Source organism: Cheilinus undulatus, linkage group 4 (genome assembly GCF_018320785.1).
Source record: "Cheilinus undulatus linkage group 4, ASM1832078v1, whole genome shotgun sequence".
Classification (NCBI taxonomy): domain Eukaryota; kingdom Metazoa; phylum Chordata; class Actinopteri; order Labriformes; family Labridae; genus Cheilinus; species Cheilinus undulatus.
The window spans coordinates 39,343,817-39,366,689 of record NC_054868.1 but is presented as its reverse complement, the minus strand read 5'-3'; the positions used below and the strand labels follow the sequence as shown (position 1 = coordinate 39,366,689).

At 40.5% G+C, this 22,873-nt stretch overlaps 1 protein-coding gene across 1 annotated transcript in view; it reads left to right on the top strand.

Annotated features, from left to right (window-relative positions):
* Positions 1–11,700, top strand: part of znf827 (zinc finger protein 827) — a 131,568-nt gene extending 119,868 nt beyond the window's left edge. Inside the window, exons 13-14 of the mRNA XM_041784605.1 lie at positions 1,464–1,641; positions 7,618–11,700. Of these exons, the coding sequence (XP_041640539.1) occupies positions 1,464–1,641; positions 7,618–8,629 (1,190 nt within the window). The 3' untranslated portion in view covers positions 8,630–11,700. The remainder of the gene's footprint in view (positions 1–1,463; positions 1,642–7,617) is intronic.
* The last annotated feature ends 11,173 nt before the right edge of the window (positions 11,701–22,873 follow it).

The following is a 22,873-nucleotide window of genomic DNA, read 5'->3' as shown; positions in this document are numbered from 1 at the left end:
ATGTGCAATGTTGGCTACTTGTCTGATGGACAAAAAGGACCATTTTGGTCTCCTCAGACCAAAGAACGTTCCCCCACTTGACCATGGAGTCCCACATACCTTTCGGTGAACTCTAGTCAAGATTTGGTGAGTTTTCTTCAACAAGGGCTTTCTCTTTGCCACTCTCCCTTATCAAGAGAAAAGAAATAGCTGTCAAAATTAACAATGGTTGCTTAATAGTAATTAAAAGTTGGTCTTTAATATGTTAAGACACAATCTAACATAAGTGGCAGCACTGTAACAAACACTGCATAAAAACCTCAACTAATATGTCAAATGAGGTAAAAACATCCTATCTGCAACAATATTTTGGTTAGTTTTGATGTCACCAGTGATGTAATAAGTTCTGCAGAACTCTTGTGCTTCATGTTTTTAGTGACCATCCATCAAAGGATGAAGAGCCTGTGTTATAGATATTTGAATATTTAGCTCACCTAAAAATAGACCTTGGTATTTGCATACTGACACTCAACTTCTGCTCTCTGACTGTAAGTAGTAAGCATCAATATGAAATTATGATAACAAAAGCAAGCTGATATTTACTAATACTCAATGTTTTTAAGTTCAGTGTAATGCAAAATGTTGTCTTTTGAATGGCTGCAGCATGAGCGAGAAGCCCAAGATGAGTTTCGCTCTTTGTAAAACAATAAAGTTAATCTTCAATAGAAAACAGTGCCACCAGCTCTGTTCGCATTACTAGATATCCTAGAGAACCATAAAGTATGACCCAACCAACTCTGCCTCTGATTGGCCCATATTCTTACTCAACCAAGTATAAAGGCAACAAGTTGAAGCCAATTGGCAGCAAAGAAAGGCCAGACTAAGTCATGCCTTTACTATCCTGTGTAGTGTACGACTGAATAACATGCATCAGAGGGGACTAAGAAGCGGGTAGACTATCTCTAGACCATCTCTGTGGTGCAACATAGACACAGGTTATGTTGCAACTAAACTAGTTTCAATGTGTGGATATCATACCATAACTTAAGACATGATTTGTTCATAGTTGATGAAACACTTAGCAGTCTTCCTGCTATTCTTAATCAGTGCTACTTACCCTGTGAATTTCGAGAATGTAAAGAAGTATGGACAAAATCAACACAGAGCCATCCAAATCAGTATGTGTATCGAATTTAGAACATAAATGATTCTTTGGTGTCACTTTCTTATCATTTTGTATTTGTATATGACTCATGTTTGCCCCAACGTAATGGTAGTATAGAACTAAGTAACTTGATAAAATTCATTTGTGTGTGGGCAAAATTACAACCGATTTTTTTTTTTATGACCTCCTGTTTTTGGTTTCTGGTATTACTTTTGAACTTTATTCCAAGGAGTAATGTCAGACTGTGCAGCTGATTAATCAAAGTTAAAATCCTAAATACAGATTCAGTGGTAACCTCTCCCCCTCTCCTTTTCTACAGGCTTCGAGTGTGTCTTCTGCAATTTCGTGTGTAAGACGCGTAGCATGTATGAGCGGCACCTCCAGATCCACCTCATCACCCGAATGTTTGAATGCGACGTCTGCCACAAGTTCCTGAAGACGCCCGAGCAGCTGCTGGAGCACAAGAAGTGCCACACCGTCCCCTCCGGAGGGCTCAAGTAAGGAAAGCAAGTACAGACAGAGGTTCCTAACTCCGCCCGTCCTCCCCCTCCCTCACCCCTCAACCTCTCAATCCATAACACTCATAAACACATATACAGTTAGTGTATACAGTATAAACAGATTAATTCTAGGAGTGTGCAATCTTTACCGTGTTTCAATTCGGATTACAGCTGGTGCAATCTAACAAAGAAGTTTCCAGCTAGAGACGAGCTGTATAATGCCTACATCAAGTTTGAGTTATTTTACATGCTTAAATGTGCAGTATGTGAAGTCCACTGCCAGAACAACAGAAGGTTACAAGGAGAAATGTGAGGGCCAGCGCCATTAAACTTCATTATTCACCTTTGCATTGTATTAAGGAACATGTTTTATCAAAAAAATAAAAATAATTGGGTGAAAAAAAATTCCCCATACTACACGTGTCAGATTAGGTGTATGTTTGCAGCATGACCACTGCGGCAAGTTTATGGCTTTCATGTGTTTGCTGCTTGTTGGCTGTGTCTCTGTGCAATCACAAATTAGTCTGTCTTCATAAGTCTTACTCTGAATCTCCCTACAATTGACTTGATTGTTGTATAACTTAGGGGTTTTACTTTGAAATGCATGAACCAAACGTCAAATTAGGTTGTCTTTATCTTCCCTTTGACATGCTTTACCCATGTAAAATGGAGAGCTCCAGCAACAGCTGAAATTTAAATAACTTTATTAGATCAGTGTATTTCAGCATGTGGCTTTCATTGAAGTAATCAAAAACACATTGCAAGCATATTCTACTGATGTAGCATAGATATCTGCTAAAACAGGTTAAACTGGGCTCATTTTCTTGTCTGTTTTGACCAAAAAAGGGCTCACAGGAAAAGTTCTCTAGATTCTGAGCATGTGCGACATGGTACTCATACGACAGTCTGAAAGCCCTGACTTTTAACATGCACACCAACATGAGAATGAAGCCATGAGGCAGCTCAGACACTCCACACACCCAGTCTGAAATGGTTGTAAAGTGTATACACTATATGGTAAATCACTGTTCTTGTTTCATGGATGAATTTCACATAATGAGGGAGAAAAGCTTTTCAGAATCAGAGTCAGGTTTTATTGCCAAGTACATTTTACACAGATAAAATTGAAGAAAAATAAAAAATAAGAAGCTAATAAAAATATTAAGGGCCTAGACTTTGATTGACTGTTTAAGAAAAATTATAGTAGCTAAATTTTAAAAAAATCTAATACAATGCAAACATCACAAAAGTTTGTATAAAGGTACAAAAGGAGAAACTGTAAAGATGTGCAGGTATATTGGTGATTAGGTGAAAGTGCACATTTTTTCTCTTAAGGAGATCAAATCTGGTGTGCATTAATATAATGCATAAAAACATGCCATTTTTCTCTACTGATTCTGGGGTTCAATAAGAGTCCGTAGAGAGGGCTGGATACTGTTCATGATGCCAGTAGCAGAGGGGAAGAAGCTGTTCTTGTGGCAGGAGATTTTGGTCCTGATGGCCAGAGGAGAGGGCCTCAAAGTCCATGTCTGTGGTGAGAGGGGTTGGCCACAATTTAACATTGGCCTTCCTGGTTAGTGCTGCAAGGGATCCCAGAATGCTTTGCGTGTAACAAAGCTGGAAGGTGTCACCACTTTTTCCCTCATTTGAAATCCATCCATGAAACAAAAACAGTGGTTTACTGTTTGGTAGAGTGTAGTTTTTATCAAAAAGACCCCTCAATTAAAAAAGCAAGTTGACAACATAGCTGGGTGGAGCTGATAATCTGTGATTACGTGGCTTGGATGGATTTCAGTTAGTCAGTGGGCATGTGCTGTAACAGGTTGGGGGATTTGGGGGTTGGATGTTATATTACAGGGAGCACTTAGGCAATAGATGCGCAGCCAGTAGCAGAGGATAATCGTGGTCCATCAAGAGCAAGCTGCACAAAACTTAAATGAAATACAGCAAGAGAACAGTAGTTTCCTGCAACAGTTCTCACTTTCTTATATGGCAGCTCTGTCACTGGGCTGCTGTGACAAGACACGTCCCCTTATAGCTATAAGATTTAGGAGTTCTCTGGCTTTGAAGGCTGTTGGAAATATGTGAGGTTATGTTAGTACACAGCTAAGAAGGATCTACTACATTGGAGTGGAATAGACCTGGATTAATGTAGACATCTCAGTGTAAATTTTTACATATTGTTCTTTTAACTTGTTTAAAATAAGATGAATCATTCAAACTTAACTCAAAAGACACATTTGATTGGAACATTTAATCATGGTTCTTTTTTGTATGATCTGGTTCTATCAGACATAAAGATAACTTTCATTAAAAAGACAGAAACACAAACACGTGATCATTTGAAGATGATTTTAGCCGTGTGTCCCTAATCAGTTAACCTCACTTTAATGTCCATTATCTGCAGCCAGCAAATGAGACGATACAAGCTGCAGTTTTGCTCGACAGCCTCTCTTGGCAGCTTTAACTTATTAGACAGTGGTCTGTGGGGCTGCAGTGGCTGCTATGAACAGAAGGGAGAGTGTAAGGGAGATGGAAATGGGCTTCCCCTCAGGGTCTGTTGTTCCACTGCCCACAGCTAACAGCCATGCCAAAGAAAAAATATCTGATGGAACCTGCATCCCAGAAAGCTGCTTTTATTTTTCCCCCCACATGCACACACACTGGGCTGAGTATTATATAAAATCTGTTGGCACACTCCTAGAAGATAATCATTTAGAAGTAAGTGCACACACGCAGTAAATGTCAGATGACTTGCATTTGAAACAGCATGGACAGGACATTGACACAAGTCTACTCAGATTAATAGATACCTTAACTAAAGAGTGCTTTTATGTGCGCATGCTGATCTATAACACGGCATGCATTCTGTGGAGGAGATGAAAGCTTTCCAAACATAACACACTTTAAACACTGCATGTAAAAATACTCAAACAAGCACTTAAGAACATGCACATTCAATATAGTTACTTTATTTAAAGGTATCTTTATAAGGCAAACATGTTTTTCTAATATGACTATTGATTTACAGTGCCTATATAAAGTATTCAACCCCTTGGATGTTTTACCCTTTTATTGTTTTTCTAAATCCATCATGGCTACTAAAAATGTTATGCTTTTTTTTTTTTTTTGGACAAAAAATTACAATCTCTTTAATGTCAGAGTGAAAACAGATTACTTCAAAGTAATGCCAATCAAAAGTAAATAATGTAAAATAAGTGGCTGCATAAATATTCACTCCCTTCAAGTCAATATTTAGTAGATGGACCTTTGGCTGCAACCACAGCACTGAGTCTGTGTGGATAGGTCTCAATCAGGCTTGCACATCTGGACACTGTAACTTTATTCTTCTTTGCAAACCTGCTAAAGCACTGTAAGGTTTCACGGGGATCGGGTGTGAACAGTCCTTCTCAAGTCAAGCCACAAATTCTCTATTGGATTTAGGTCTGGGCTTTGACTCGACAACTCCAGAACATTCACCTTGTCTTCAGTCCATTTCTGTGTAGCTTTTGCTGTATGTATCAGGTCATTTCTCGCTGGGATTTACTTAAATTTTGCCACATTCAGTTTACCCTCTACCTTTTTAAGCCTTCAAAGGTAGGCTGCTGAGAAGCATCCCCACAGCATGATGCTACCACCACCTTGCTTCACAGTGAGGATGGTGTGTTTGTGTTGATGTGCAATGTTGTCTTGTCTGATGGACAAAAAGCACCATTTTGGTCTCATCAGACCAAAGAACGTTCCCCCACTTGACCATGGAGTCTCCCACATACCTTTTGGTGAACTCTAGTCAAGATTTGGTGTTTTCTTCAACTGTGGCTTTCTCTTTGCCACTCTCCCATAACACTTTGAGTGGTGAAAAACCTTGGCAAAACAGTTGTTATGTGCAGAGTCTCTCCCATCTCAGCTGCTGAAGCTTGTAACTCAAAGTAGTCATAGGTGTCTTGGTGGCCTCTTTCACTGGTTTCCTTCTTGCACGGTCACTCAGTTTGTGAGGACGACCTGATCTTGGCAGACTTACATACGTGCTATTCAATTTTTGATGATGGATTAAACTGAACTCTGGGTGATGTTCAGTGTCTTGAAATTGTGCTGTGTCCATCCCTGACTTATACTTTTCTCAACTTTTCTCTGAATTGCTTGGAGTGGGGTTTTTTTTGTCTTCATGGTGTAATTGTAGCCAGGGATACTGATGAACCAAAGACTGGACCTTCCAGACACAGGTCGCTGTATACTACAATCACTTGAGACACTTTCACTGCACTCAGGAGATCCCCATTGAACTACTAGCACTATTTGGCTGGATCTCTGTTGAATTAGTCACTTCAAAGGGGGTGAATATTTGTGCAATAACATATTTTACATTACATTACAAATCTGTTTTCATTTTGGCATGAAAGGGTTTTTTTCTTTGTCAAAGAAGCCAAATATATTGACAATGATTGATTTATAAAATCATTAAAAGGGTAAAACACCCAAGGCGGTAAATACTTTATATAGGCACTGTATCTCCAGTCTCCTCTCATGTTTCCCTCTCCATCTCCATCCTCCAGTCCCTCAGGAGCCTTTGTTGTACTGTGACACGTTTATGTCTCATTTCAGGCCTGTCAGGCTGACATAAAGCCCATCTGTTGATCTCTGCATTCTCCACACACATCAGTAATGCTAGTGTCTAAGTTTAGGCTGCTTATGATTATCTATGTTTGCATAAATTAAGCTTAGAGTGACAGAAGACAGAATTTGGATTTTAAAAAAGTTTTAAGGTATGAAATTTGCCTAAACATTTAAGGAGGAAAATGTTTTTTAAGTAACATTTTGATTCATTTCAAGCAACACAATTCATAACTTGTTTTTGAGTTGTTCTCATAATTCCAGCCTATGCATGTGCAGAACCATTGAGTGTCATTATTATCGATTATCGCCCTCATCTCGTCATTAACAAAGATCTGTACTCTGCATCTTATTTCTGTGCAGCCATCAGTGAAGATAGGATGTCCTAGAATATGACTAATGTCTTAGAATAGTAGCATCACACTGAATCCAAGTATTATACTGCTAACAAACACACAACAAGCCTCTTTAATGCTTTACACAGCATAACAGGAGGTTTGCAGTCAGCTGTGTCATGTATTTTTAAAGCTTCTTTAGCATTTAAGTCATTTAGGAGCAAAAGCTCCTTTGGTATTTTTCCAGTAAAGTCTGCATTTAATGAACTTCCTCTGTTGTAATGTTTATGTCTGCACATGTGGGTCTTGTTTCAGTTCTTCAAGGTTTACACAGGCCTTAAATTAATGTAAACCAATTCTATTTTTGATTGAAAAAGCAGGCTGACAGGGAAGAATGAGTTAATAGATGTAAAGAATAAACAGTGTTTAGATAAACTCCTCTATTTCCTATATTTTCTGACCCCCAAGGTCCACATAAAGGATTTTTTTTTCCTCGACCAGCAAGCACACGTGTATACACTTGAGCAATGTGAAGTGTATTTCTATATATGTAGGAGTGTGTAGAAAGGCAGAGAGGGCCTTGACCATTTCGAGGTTTTTCTGAGGTGATTCTGTTCTGCAGGGTTTGTGAAGCGCTTTGGGGCCCAGAGCAGATGAAAGGTGCTATTTAAATGTAAGTGCCACTCCATTCCTTCATTTCCCTTCATGTCCTACTGCTCCGATCTTTTCTTCAGCCTGTCACCCACCTCCTCCCCCTCCTCCTCCTCTGCCTCCCCCACATACACATATCACATATACCTGATCACCTCGATTCTCCCACCATTAAACTGCCACACATACCACCATGAGCACACACACCTGTCCATCATACACACTTTTCCTTTACCTGCCCTTCTCCTCTTCATCATTTTGTGTTTCTGAATTTCAAGGTGTGTTATGTTTGTTTTTAAGGCACACTTCCTTTTCAACTGCTTCTTTGTGTGTCACGTCCTCCCTCCCTGCATCCCTTTTGTGTTGCATTACCCAGGTGCCCTTTCTGCATCTACTCCACCAATCGTCCAGCGGCCATGGAGTGCCACCTTAAGACGCACTGTAAGATGGAGTACCGCTGCCGCATCTGCCAGGGACTGTGGCCCGACCAGGCCTCATTGGAGGCCCACATGCGGGGGCACCGCCTGGGCAACCACTACAAGTGTGAGCAGTGTGGCTACTTGTCCAAGACGGCCAACAAGCTGATCGAGCACGTGCGCGTGCACACAGGCGAGCGGCCCTTCCACTGCGACCGCTGCTCTTATAGCTGCAAGCGCAAGGACAACCTCAACCTGCACAAGAAGCTGAAGCACGCGCCGCGCCAGACTTTCAGCTGCCAAGAGTGCCCTTTCACCACCACACACCCCTTCGTCTTCAGCCGCCACCTCAAGAAACACCAGAGCGGAGGAGCGGGGGCGCTGGATGGAGGAGGAGAAGAGGAGGAGGAAGAGGAGGCGGGAGAGGAGGAGCTGCCACTCCAGGGAGCGTCACCTGGGGGGTCGACAGCGCAAAAGAGCCAGGAGAACTTCCTGTTCGGCGGAGGAGGGGGAAGCAGCGGAGGGAGTGGGAGTAACAGCCCCCTCATGAGTCTGACAGCGTCTCAGGCGCTGCAGTCCGTCGCTCTGTCACTTACTCTGGGTAAGTCCGCCCAGCTGGACGCCAGCAGCCCTCTGCGCCGTCTCATCAGCACCAACGGAAACGACTCCAGCAGAAACCCCGGCGCCCCGAGCAGTGGCAGCCCCTCCCTCTTCCTCCCCTCCTCCCGGCACGTCTTCGAGCAGTACAGGAACTGCGAGCGGGCGCACCTGATCCCCCTCACCACCCTGTTCACCCACAACAGCCGCTTCACATTCCACTCGCACCTCCACTCCAGATGGCGGCCCGCCACATCTCCTCTCCTCGTCTCCTCCAATCCAGCGTCCCCCTCCCGCTCACCCTCCTCACCCACCTCCCACAAACACTCCTTCCTGGCCTACCTGGGACTGATGGAGAGGGCCAAGACTGTTTGACCTCCTCCTCCTCAGCTCGCTGTTTCCCTCACTCCTCAGACAGCGGTGCGAATGACACTTGACCACTGCAGAGGGAGCGACGTCTTTTCCAATCAGACCAGCAGAATAAGCTGGAGCAGACAAACATATTAGAAAAAAATAAAAAAAAACATTTATAAGAGAAAAAGGCTGTACATGCTAAAAATGCATTTATATCAAAAGCTGCTTTTCTTATCAGTTCTATCAATTGAATTATTACTACTTCAACTACTACTCTGTATTACCTTTCATTTCTGTTTTTAAATGTCTGAATGACCTGGACCCAGTTGCATTATCTGAGGAAACTAACGTATCTCAGTTTTATAGATATTTTTCTTTAGTCGTTTGACGAGATATAAAGTTGAAAAAGACGAAACTAAACTTGCAAGTGCTATATTTTAGTGCATTTTTGTCTATCGCTATTATGCATCGAGATAGCATGCCCGTTTCTGTGTTTTCGACTAGCTTCGACGTCATTAGAAAGCTAAAAACCCGAGATATCCTAAAGTGTTAGCGGTGCGACAAGGACAGAACCAATGAAACGGAGCGCTTTTCATTGAAAACAGCACGTTTCCAAAGCAACGCCTCAAACCACGCACTTACTTATTTATCAGTCTTGTACATAGTTTTGTAGCCCTTCCCCTTCCCATCTTTTTTTGGTTTCTGTTGTTTTTTGTATAATGGTGGAACCATATTATGCATAGCAGCTGCCTGATATCACCTCTGCCTCAGAATAAGTGTCATTCATAGCTAATTTTATTTTATTTTTTTCAGGAGATAAGCTGTGTCCGTGTAAATTAAAGGGGAAGAAAATCAGACCAATCATGACAAGGAACACTTATTTTGATTTTAAGTCAAATCATAATGATGAATTTGCACTCACAGGTGAATAAGCAGAGAATAAAGAGAGTATTTCTGAGACCAAGTGGATATCAGTGCAGCCTCATGTGCAGAACTATGTATGACGCACCTATACTTAGAAGAGATATATGAGATAACTGTTTTGTGGAGGTGACTTGCTCCGGAGTTAGCTAGTGAGCTATCCGCCGCCGGGTCACCACAGGCCGATTCAATGGTGCTTTTTGGAGCTTTTTGTAATTTTTGTGTACAAAAAAAGAAAAAAAACTGTTCCAAAATGACTTGAATGAATGTATTTTTGTTTATGTAAATGAAGCGATACAGAAGTGTGAACAGGGGCGTCTTCTGTGCTGGAAAAGACGGGAAAGTTAGCGTGTTTGGTGGCCTTCTGTGTCTTTTTTGCTTTTTGTTTGTTTCTTTTTTTTTACTTTTTTACTGAGCCTTTTACATCATAATAAAACATTTTCTACTAACATTCATAAAGAACCCATAGTGAGGAAAAAAAAGCTCCTGTAGGTGCAATGATGAAGCAAAGCCATTCACTTGTACAGCGTTGTGTTCGATGGTGGAGGCTTCTGTTAGGCCGGCAGACATGGTACTGCTTTTTGCCCCCACTCCTCTCACTCTCCCCCTCCCTTCTGTCAACCTTTTGAGTTTTAATTGCACTTAATGTAGTTACACTTCAAGCCAAAAGCACTTAAACCTTTAATTTTCTTGTATTTTTTTTTTTTAAGTGCAAACTTAGATCCACCGAGTTACCGTGATGTGAAGTGGACAGCAGTTGTTGGAAATGACTCAATCAACACCCCTCATTTTCACGTGTTGGCAATTCTGGCAACGCAGAAAGGTCTGCCTCTGTGAAATCAGAGAAAGTAAATGAATACAAATTGCATGAATTAGACAGTAGAGGTCAAGCTCTCCCTGGGAACTAAAGGTCCCAGGCTAAATTGCGATGAGCCAATTTTGCACAGTGCTGCACTTTTTGATTAAGAGAATATGTATTTATCCGTAAAATCGCTCAAAAAAGAAGTATATTTGCGAGATAGGGCAGCATTCTGCAAGCGTTTCATTTTGAAAAAAAGCTTTACCCATGACTTGTTTTTGTAAGCCAAAATCCCTTATTTGTAAAGGGATTCTTTTTTTATTTTCCTTGTTTTTATTTGTCTATTTTTCTCATGCATTATCTTACAAAGAATCATTGTTTTGTTTTTTATTTTTCTACTTAAATCATGTTAGAAAAAAAAATGTGGATTGGAAAGAAATTCTGAATTGTCAAGACCAAAATGTAACTGCAGGATGTGATGTTAGGATTGAATCCGTCACGTCATGCTCTGGAGCGATTTATCCCCTTCTCACTGCTGTTTTTGTTTTTTCTTTTGCTTTGTCCATGTCTGGCATGCTGTCTCTGGAGTGAAACGAGCATCCCTCCAACACACTCACTCACTCGTACTATCTACATTATCTTTTATACTCTAGTGCCACTTGGTGGAAGGAAACCACCTGAGACTTCTGGGAATGAGTCAAACTTAATTGTCAGGGTCATAAAAAAAGATAAAGAGATAAAAAAAGAAGAAGAAAAGAGTGCGTCCACTCTTGACACCTTTTTAAAAATGTCTGCCTTTTATTAATCATAAATGGCTGCACTTCTTTATGTCCCCTCTTACTTTGAGTGTAATGTTTTAAAAGGTAACAGGGCTCTCTCCTTTGGAAAACCAATATTCTTAAAGCACTTATTCTGTTTATTTTTGCCCATTTATATGCAGCACAGTGACCTTTTGTTTTTTTCTAAAGCTTGACTACCTTCAGCACTTCAAAGTATGCATGACATGGCCCTCCCTCTCTTGAGCACTTATTGTGTTTCAGACTAACTCCCTCTGTTGCGTTTAGTTAGCATCACACTGCACTGTCTACAATCAGTTAGCTTTATGTTCGGCTGTGTTTTATGATTAGATTGAAAAAAGGCTCAACTATCTTCTGTTTTGGCACTCAGTAAAGATTGGTATGTGCTGTACAAAGCTTTTTTTTATTACTCCATTGTTAAGGCTGTACAGGGTTGTGACGATAACTGGTAAATAGATCATTTGTACTTTTTTTTTTTTTTTTTTTTTTTTTGGTTTTGTATTTGTTTTTCTTTATTTGGCATTATTTTATGTTCAAACTTGCCAGATCTAAATGTAACAGGATTTGAAAGTAAAGCTTACATCAGATATTACATACCTTGTTTTGTCTTTTCTCTGATTATGCACTCATTCACTCACCAACCACTTTATTAGGTACACCGGTTCAACTGCAAATTTCTAATCAGCACGAACCAATGCATTTAGGTACAGTTTATGGTTCCTGTGCCCCAGGATGAGGAAGAAAGGTTGGTTATTGAATTTGCGATGGTTGTTGGTGCCAGACTGGCTGGTCTGAATATTTTGCAAACTGCTGATCCACTGGGATTTTTACACACAGCCATCTCTAGAGTTTACAGAGAATGGTCCAAATAAGATAGTCAGTGAGCGGCAGTCCCTGGGCCAAAATGGCTCATTGATGGCAGAGGTCACAGGTGAAAAAACAGACTGGTTTGAGCTGATAGACAGGCAACAATAACTCAAATAACCACAGTACTGTGCATCTCTTTCAGGCATGTTTGAGCCAAAATTGCTACTGCATAGTAATAATTTAAAATTTAGAGATAACTGTCCAGAACATCTATTGAAGTTCAAGTAATTTGCTTAAAATATTGGGAGAATTTTCTTTGAAATTTTCAAGTTTTTACATTGAAATTGTAGAGATTTGTTTATTGATTTTGAAAATTCAGGGGATTTTTTTTCATTTATTTATTTGGCATTTTAATGGGATATGGGAAATTCTGTTTGGACATCTGGGTGAATTAGTTTGAAAATATTTGCATGAAAATTTGGGAAAAGTATTCCTAATTTTGGGGGATTTGATTTGAATTTTTAAGGGGGATTTGCTTTGAAAGTTTTAGATATTATCACGGAATTTTGGTAACAGTAGATTTTTGCTGATTTGTTTGGGAATTTTCAAGCATTTCATGGAAATCTGGGGAAAGTATTTCTAATTTTGGAAAATTTGATTTTAATTTTTGAGGAGGAATTTGCTGTGAAACTTATATATTTCATCAAAATTAATCATACATTTTTGGGAATTTGGGTGGGGATGTCCTCAGAAAATTTTTATGAAAATTTCAGAGAAATTGTTGGGATGTTTGGAGGAATTTTCCATCATTTTCATGGAATTTGGGGAATGTATTTCTAAATTTTGAAAAATTTGATAAAAAATTTTGGGGGAGTTTATTTAAAAGTTTTTAAGGAGTTTGCATGGAATTTTTGGGACTCTATTGGAATGTTGAGACTTTATCATAAAGTTTTACTGAAACATTGGTACAAAATGTTCAGGATTTTTTTCAAGGAAATTAGAAGGAATTTGCTGAGGTTGACATTTGCATTGTTAATGGGAATCTGTGAAATCTGTTTGACTTTCGGGGATGTTTTAAATTTTCAGGCATTTTTACCGAAACTTTGAAAATGTAATTATAATTTTGGGGGAATTCAAGCTACGAGGTGTCCTTTGAAATTTTCATGAAAATTTCAGGGAATTTTCCATCATTTTCATTGTATTTGGAAATGTTATAACAAATTTGCTTGACATTTTTTTCTGGAATTTATGTAGCATTTCTGGGAATTTTGTTATTGGAATGTTAAGGCTTTATGATAAAGCTTCATTTAAATATTTGGGGAACATTTTAATAAATTGTGGGGTACTTTTTACGGGATACTTTAGAAATATGTTCAAGACATTTTCAGTGAAATTTTAAGGACGTTTCTTTGAGATTTAGTCGAGGATTTTTGTGAATTTTTGTAAAGTAAAATTTCTAATTTATTCAGAAGTTTTTGGTATATGGACAATCATTTTTGGACGAAACCCATTCCTGCTTAAAGACAAGGCTGAGCTCTAAAATTATCAGGTCCTTCAAATCCAAAATGAGTGGAAGAAACTAAAAATGCATTCAGAACAAAAGCTCAAGTCTCGAGAGGTTAAGGGGTAGATGTGGTGCATAAGCTGCCTGAAGGACCATCATGGGTAAGAACTGAAAGACACAACCCTGGATGTCCCTGCATATTACCAGGGGCATGGGAAAATAATCTGTTGAAAATGAACCAAGTCCACATCTTTAGGGAGGCATACTGGTCAGATGTAGTGAGTAGGCACGACCTGGGGTACTATCTGGGTGGGTAGTAGGATTGCCATGAGAACCTGGTGGTGCTGTGGATGTTCCTGGAGCCCAAAAAAAACAGTGGTCTCTGGGCGTATCACCAGTGGTGAAAAAGCCTGGACAAAAGAGATGCTGTTGAACTTGACCTTGGCTGCTGAGCAACAGACGTGTGTGTCGACCTGTCAAGCTTGACTCAGGTTGCCCTCCCCCTTCTCTCCAGCACTGGGTTGTGGCACATCGGCCCTGTGATGACACCTTAGCACCCAACATGCCTCAAATGTATGCACATGACTGTATGCTCACCAAAATTGGACAATGGAAGATTAAAAAAAAAAAAAAAAACAACCTTGCCAGGTCTGATGAGTATTGATTTCTGCTTTGACATTTCAGGGTTAGAGCCAGAATTTTTTATAAGAGACATGAAAGCCTGCCAGACAACCAAACTGTTTGGCAAACTCAAAGTCCCTAAAATCACATTCCCTCTCTATTCTGATGCTCCTCATTGTCTTGACCATATCTACATGCCAAGCTGCACTGGTTGTTGTCATGTGATTGGCTGATTAGATATTGTTTTACTTAGCAGTTGAATGTGTATACCTAATAAAGTGATCACTTAGCACACTAAACAGCATCTCACTGGTACTTGGGTATAATATAACAACAGTTTCCTTATCTTTCTATCAGGTTGTTTCAACTCTTGAACAGAAATAGAGTAACTACTTAATGTAAGTACCAATTCATCTGTTGGTATGAATAGTGAGTGAGATATGCAGGGTCTCTAATCCTTTAATTAACACCCACAACCCCCTGCAACCTCTAATACTGTAGGATCAAGATTAGACTAATTTGTATTTATGTTATATAAAACTTAGTGATGCACTGATAGCTCTTTTCCAGACCAAGTACAAGTACTTACATTTGGAAACTCACCAATGTCATGTTCTCAGGCCTGCCCACAGAACTGACTGGGCCCCTGAAAAACCCAGTGGCTGGGCCCTCCCCAGCTGTGTTTTATCGATGATATCAATGCATGTGTGCCAGATCAGTAGCATTGGAGCTAGTGCTCTGGCTAACAGTTTCTTCATTTACAAGCTGAAAAGTGTGTGAAGCTATTATTGGCTTCTGATGTGTAAATTATTTATTTGTGCCACTTTTTAACCCCTTTTCACTGTTTCTGCCCATCATGCCATGTATTCATATTAAATCTATTTTTGCCACTTTTAGCTTCTTTTAAACCTCTTTTCAATACTTTAGCTAACCATTTTTGTCCCCTTTTTATAACCAATTTTTGCAACCTACAACCAATTTTTGCCACTTTTTAACCGCTTTTCACCATTTTACCACCTATTTTGCCACCCTTTTCCTTCCCTAAGTCATATTTGCTGCTTTATCCCATTTTTGTCTCTTTTAACCTATTTTTGCCAATTTAACCCATTTTTGCCACTCTTCAGCCACTTTTTACCACTTATTCCCATCAATTCTGCTATTTTTAAGCCATTTTTGCCCATTTTCATCTTTGGAACAATTACATTATTTTTCCCTTTAAGTTATTTAATTTCCTTCTACTTCCTTCTCTAGTATCCTGTCGTTTGTACACATCATGGCTTAGCTATGAAGTCTGAAATTACTTTCAAAATGGCTCTAGTCAATGTGTCCATCCACACAGTTTACATTACCAATAAAAAGGTAATTCTCTTTTAAGAAAAGGGTTTACATTTTGAAAAAGGTTTATTGTACCTTAAGATAAATAAATAAAATGTCTTTTTTTGTTGCTTTGATAAGAGTGGATATTATTCTGGTTAAATACACAATAAGGTTATCACAGCTTAATTTTACAATAGACCATGGTTTTCCTGACCTCCATGGGCCCCAGAAAGCTTTCCCCTTTATGAGTGGCCTTGAATGCAAATATAAATAAGTTACAATACATCACAGTTCATAAAATTATCCTGAAAGTTTGTTTTATTTTTATCAGATGTCTTCTTGACAATTTGGTAATTCATAATGTGTAGTGTGCTGTACTTTTGTCATCCTTATACTGCAGACCAAGTTTTCCAACTTTTCCCTCATGTTTAAATAATGAGAGGCTGTGAAATGAAATGAAATGAAATGAATTAAGAACAAATACCTAGACTCAGTACCATCACTTCTACTGGTATAATATTGAGCTGGTTTGTAAACTGGACTATATAAAATATTTATTAATGTATCTTATATTCTTACCATTATCTGGTAAATCCCCCTTTAACAGTTTCTTAGACTTAACATCATCTTACATTATGTGATGCTGGTGACACAGGTTTGCAGAGTTAACTAAGCATTAAAACATTAAATGTCCACATTAAGTTTGTGAATCCATACAATGACAATTGACAATCAGAACTTATTTGTCAGCTTCTTAGTCAAAGAACAGCATTTACAGCATTTCTGTCTCGGGCTTGTTGTGGTTTATTTTCCAAATGTCAATAATAATAAGAAGAAGCCAATTAGGCATGAGCCAAGAGGCTAGCTGCTACTCTTTAACAGCTTTTCTCCATTTGATCGTGAGCATGCATTTAAAGGGGAAACTGTGATATGCTACTGGGCAAATTAATCAGAGAGACCATCGGGTTCTTGGTCACCTCTCTTACAAAGTTTCTCCCAAATTGCTCAGTTTGGCCGGGCGACGAGCTCTTAAAAGAGTCCTGGTTGGGCCTGTTAATGTGTGGTGTAAACAGGGTCTTTAACTCAACTAAGCAAATATCTTCAACAACTTAACTGTATTTTTTTTTTTTTATCTTCACAACTAAAATGTGAAAAAGATACAATGAAATATAGATTATGGTTAAGAAAAATACAATCACAGCAAGATATAAATGTACTGAAAGGGAGTGAGTATTAATGATTATTAATAATAACAGGCCTTATTAGCAGCTTTAAATTTACAACTACCTTTGTTTATCTGCCATGGGGATCAGTTTTAAGAAACTGAAATCATGTTCAAGTCCTCAAGTTGCCCATTTAAAACTGTTCTAAGACAAAATGGACTGAAAATCTTAAAATTAGATGGTGAAAGAGCTGTTTCAGATCACTGAGAGCGGATACTGAATCATTCAGTGAAGAGATAGACAGGCGTTAAGGAAGCGTGCTGATCATCTTTGAGGGACATAGCATTCTCTAATTTATAACTGTGGCATGTCGTGGTAATAATAAGGAATAGGATCTGTCATGGTGTCTGTGCTGCTGTTTTTATTAGAACGATGGGAGGTCTTTCTCGCTCTCCTCTCCGTGTCGTCGTAATGAAAGTTACAGCACGTTCTCGGCCAGCCAAAGGTTGGCCCTGCCTAATGAAAACAGATGAAGCAGAGATAAAGTGTTTGCCGACATTAAGGGACTCATTTATCACCGTTAGCCCCCGAGCTATAGAACACCTTGGTCTGGAGCTCTCCTTTAACGGGCCCTGCCTCACAGCACCCTGGTGGCACCCTGCTTTCAGCCTCCCAGGCACATGAACACCTCCAGCTTCACCTCTTTCTCTTTCAGATTCTGCCTTTTTTGAACAGATTATATCACCCTAATGTGCATATTTTCTCATCTGCAGGGTTCCACATGCATCGGGGTGAGGCACTAGCTGTAAAAAGCAAACATTTTCAGAGGAATCTTTATCAAAACTAAAGGATTAGGCAGTCCTCCATCACCGCGCCCTCCATGTTGACCCCATGTGGGTTCAACAGCCACCAGAAGCCGGATCTCTCCCGTTGAAGGGCCGTGTTCTCATCTCGCTGCTCATCTCTGCCTGTGTAATAATGAATCTTTTCGGCTGTGTTTAAAGCTGCTTAATTAAGTTCAAAGCAGTGCTCGGGGCACTGTGCGCCTGCTCGTCTGACCTCCCTATGAGTGGAAGTGTTGATTAGGAAGTGAAGAGACACGCAGGCACTGCAGGGGATGGCTATTGATTGAAAGGATAGAAAAACCTCATTTGGATTTGGTGATTGGAATATCACACTGTACACGGGGGCTGTTTTTCTTCATTTGGCGAGCAATCATAACTCCACTCCTGCCTGGTGAAAATTGTCAACTAAGTGAGGAATTTTGTCTGTGATAAGACTAAAATGCTGGAGTTTTCCCTCATCCCAATAATAGCCCTTCACCCCGGCCCGAGCTGTCTGCACAATGTCGACCTTTCGACACCACCTCGCCAAAGTTGGCCGCTGTCGATCGATAGCGTGTTAGCTTTTTTGTTTGAAGGTTCAGGCTGCCTTGGCTTTATTACAGCTGCTGAGAGTCATGGGGGAGTCGTGCTCAGCTTTGTGAGAGAGGAGCTCCCTCTTGTTTGCCAAAAGTGTAATCCCGCCGTGACCCGCCGTGACCCTGCCCTGAGAGGAAAGCTGCTTAGACAGAAGTGCGTGTCTGTGGGAGCTCCCAGCTGCCTGGCCTCCCTCTCTCTTTTTCTCTCTGTTTTGCTCACAACATCTACCTCACCCCTTCTTTTAGAGCTCCGTGTACATCTAAAGATCACACAGAATCTCCCCTTTTGCCCCTCGCTCTCCACTCTGCTTCCCTTCTTTCCTGTTTACCTCCTCATTTTTCTACCCTCTTCCTTTCTTTTACAGTAAACTCTATCAATATTTCCAACACCCCCCCTCCTCCTTCTTCAACCACCACCAAGGTTTCTACCCTGTGAAGGAGTGAAGGCTTTGCTAAGTGGAGACAGACCCCTAAACTCCCCCTTTTTTTGCTCCAACAGAGAAAATAAACACACAAAGTCCTGCCATACACAGCCGTCAGTGCAGGGCTACAGAGCAGGACCACTGACACGAGAAAAAGAAGAGAAAATGAAGGAAGAAAATGACCTCTGGAATCGATTTGGCATGGGTTGAAGCCAGGGCCAAAACTGCGCAGAACAAGGCTCCTCTGAGGCTTGGTGTTGATTCATAAATCTATTCATCTTTGAGAACATTAGGAACCAAAATGAATTGGTGAATGTGAAATTTCATGTTTATTCCTGTCCTAAGTGAGTGTAGAAGTTTGGAGCAGCAGAAACAAAGATGTCTGACAGAGAAACAGGCCGTGCACACCTGAGTTGCAGAGATTTGTCACCCACTAGTTTTTCTTCTGGAGTTTGCTTTGGACACGCATGGTGGGACGTGTGTTTACATGCATGTTTGGTGCCCGGCCCAGGGGGCATAGCATCAGTGGCTGCCCGACCTCCTGCTGCGCCCGCTCCCTGATTCTCCGGGGTGAGACGTCACTCTGCGGGGGTCAACGGCAATCTGATTCAGGAAACGCCGCAGGGGGTGCTTGGATTTTTTTTGGGGATGGGGAGAGAATAACTACCCACAAGTCTGTAGGGTTGGCATATCCAGACTCTGGGGTAGCCTGAATCAGCAGGGGAGGAGGGGGCAGATCATACCCCCCTGCTGGGTGCTGCCTCAAATATAAAGCTGCAGCATGATGGCCACTCCAATGAGATGACAAACATGTTATAGAGAAGAGGAAGGAGGAGGGTAATAGGAAGGGGAGAGCAGCTCTACTTAAGTTTGACACAAGGCGGCCCACTCCCCTCATGTTATAGGCTCTGCTGTTACCATGGCATTCTGTCACAGCCATAGGCGACTTGGTTTCTATGGGTTACAGTATCATTCACATCTCCTGTGACACTTTCTTCACAAATCTCTTCAATCAAAGACAAGATGTTCACTTAAAGTTCTTGTTTTTTGAGGTGTGATGATTTCAATGATTTAGGTCTGCTGAGATCTAAAGTGAGGAGATTTAGTTAGAGAGAGCTTAACGGAAAAGTCTGAGGTCAGGCCCAAACTAATCAGGCTCCTCATTCCTCTGAATGGAGTAATGAAGTAGAACGCTGACCCTCGGCTGACCCTGGGAATCTGCAGCAGGGAAAACCGGCCTGGAGACCAATTAGAGCAAAGTTAACGGAAATATTAAAACAGAGCAGACATTTATTAATAAATAGGACCTCAGTCATGGGCGGTTTTAGACCCTTTTATAAATTTCAAATCAGCACCCCTGTAATAAAAACAGGGGCATTACCCAATCAGAATTTCTAAAATCTAACAGGTGTTTAGTAAACATGTTTTTCCAACTAGCTATCATTTTAAATAAGCATCCTGGGAGTCAGAGCCTTTGTTGAACTTGGCTGCCATATAACCTTTAACATACCTGGAAAGGATGACCCCCCTCCTCTCCTTACTGATGCTTTAATCCAAAGGCCACGATTGGAGCAGCAGGTAAACCGACACCAACACTGAAATGACAGGGAGCAGTGAGTTGCTGAGGTTGTTGTAAAACTATAAACTCATAAAAAAGTGTAAACATGAATAGTTATTAGTTTAATATTAAGCATTAGTCAAAGATATTAGCTGGCTGTCCTCTTATAAGATCGTCAAGTGCTCTGACTTGTTAGCTAATGGTGGTTAGCTTTTCATGTCATAGCATCCAGGTTTAAGAGCTCATAGCTGAACACATTTTAAAATAATAGGCTGATAAACTGTCAACACTTCATGTTACATAACACACTTAATTCCAAATACTTTGCCATGTCAGGGTTAAGAGGGTATTATTCCCTAATGGAAGCTGATATCTGCAACTTTAGAATAATAAATAAAAGAAAGTTCATGAATTAAAACATTTAAAATTTAACTGGATTTTCATCTGATGGAAGTGCTGGACGACAAGCTGATCATTTGAATCAGCAGGTGGGCATCTGAATCATGCAGAGTGGGGTGTCTCTGGGACCAGAACTGAGAAACACTGCTTCAGCAGGACTGTCCTAACAAAAGTTACCTAAATGCATAAACAAGCAACAACAGAAGCAACAAACAAAAAAAAAATACCTCCATTTTGGTGACTAAAAAATATCAAAATACATTTTTAAACACCAAAGGATTGTTCTTCACATATTCACACACTTAGACATATTTTTATTTATGAAGTTATTTCACTTTGATCATGTGAAATGACAGTAGCATGCCGTGTCCTATGTGGTTACCGGCTGCAAAAAGGCATTGCTCTCTGGCACCTTTATTTTGATGGTTGTGAACTACAAAATTGGAGAACCCCTACCATAGAGGGCTGGATTTTTTTTGTTGCAAAACTCATGTGGCTTATTTTTATTGTTGTTAATTTAATAAATGATATCTGACAGAAAGTATCTCTTGTTCAGTGGGGTTGATGTTTTGGTGGATGTGTTGAACGGTTACAAAGATGTCGACATGTCACAATACCTTTAAGGAGCTGAGCCCCTCTTAAGTTCTGATGCTATAATCTCTCCTGATCTAAGTCATCCTAAAAAAGCAGCTTCAGATCTGAAAGAAAGCTTCAGTGTCAAAAATCCTTCCGTGTGCAGGATAACAGTCTGTTTTTAGTCCATCTCCTGAAGATGATTTGTACCCAGGGTTGATTACAACCTGGTTAGCTCTCCTAATTATCTCCTGCACTTGAGCTTTTAATGATTTCCATGATTCAATTATCCCTAACCGAATTCCTGTCTTCAATCAATTAAAGCCAAAGCTGCACACTCATCCATCTTCCAATCAGGACGTCGGGAATCCCTCCATCCATTCTAATTTGAGGAGAGAGTGGGTCAAACAAATTAACAGAGATCGCATCCATCCATGTCTTTCCATCCTTGTTTTTTTATTATAATCTAACCTTTTCTTCAACTTTACTCTTATAAATGAGTGGATTTGTTGGGAATGAGGGCAGAAATGGTTGATTCATGTCTTTGAGAAGAAGACGACTGAAGTGGTGGCTAAATATTTTTAACTTTATTAAAAATAGGAACAATATGGCTCCCCTCCTACCCAGATCCCTTTCATCTGTGCAAACGTCTGCTGTGCTTGTGATCGTAAAGTGCTCTTATGAATCCTCAAGTAAATACAGAGCTGTCTTTTTATCTCGAACCTCTTTTTCCTGCTCTTCTTTAATGGTTATGTGATATTAAGGTGAGTGACAGCGGCCGTCTTTATCTCTCTGGAATGTGTTTGCTCAGAGAAACACAGTAGAAATGAGCACACTAACAAACATTCACTTTTGAACAGATGCACACAGTTTGGCACCATCTGCTGGAACCTTAAGCTACATGTAGAGGAAGCATGAGGGGCATTTGTGATCAAATAAACAATAAAAGACTTAAGAAAGTGGAATAAAGCATGGAATGAAAATCCCAATTTGTTTGCATAGGCATGCGTGGAGATTTCAACACTTCTAAAAGGGGTTATTTTAGCGATAAACAATAGGGGTGTTTGACTTATGAATGCAGCCTGTTCAGCCACTTTACCAGTAAATTAGAGGCAAAGAAGAAGAAGCACAGAAATGGTTGCCAAGGTGCCCAGATAGTCATTTAACCCTCATTGGTGGAGAGGGAAGCTGAGGGCAGGGCAGCCTTTTCACATGCAGCTCTTTCCATCCCCATTATCTCCCCCCCGTCTCATCCCTGCAAACCAGCACTATGGCTTCCTTGAAAGGCTCTAGCATTCTTTTAAATGTAAATACCAAAAATTGTGCTCCTTCTGCGCAGACGCGCAGGATGCAGCCAAAGATTAGGTTTGATGTTTTTATCACTGCAAGTGGCAAAATCGTTTAACAGCAGCACAAAAAGCGGAGCGGAGCACTGGGGGCGTTTTGGTCACATTAAACACCAGGGAAGATAAAACACAAAGACAGGGCCGGCTCCTCTGCAGCGGCCTTGCTCCAACATCCCACCATGATGGACCGTGAGGCGAAAAAAAGCATCTCCAACTTCAATCTCATCACTCTCAGCGGTGTTCATCATGTTACTGAGCAGCTTCAGATGTCTTTATTCAGAGAGCACATATCTCTTCTCTGAGGCCGTGCATGTTTTTGGACGGTGGCGAGTGTGCATTCCCTGGCACAATTTTCAATAGAGCTCCCCTTGGAGTGGCTGGGGAACAGCTATCACAACAATTACACTGACAGCTCTTTTCTAAAGTGCACTTGATTTATTTGATTTAGCTAAGATTAATGGCTCTCCCTTCAAGCAGGCCCGGCTGTGATGAGCAGAGAAACAGAGGCTTTCTCCTGCAGGAGCTCAGGTGTGTGCGTATGCTAACACCGATAATGAAAATGGGAACATTCATCTAAACATGTGTATGCTTACACTAACAAATCATCCTTAAGCCGTG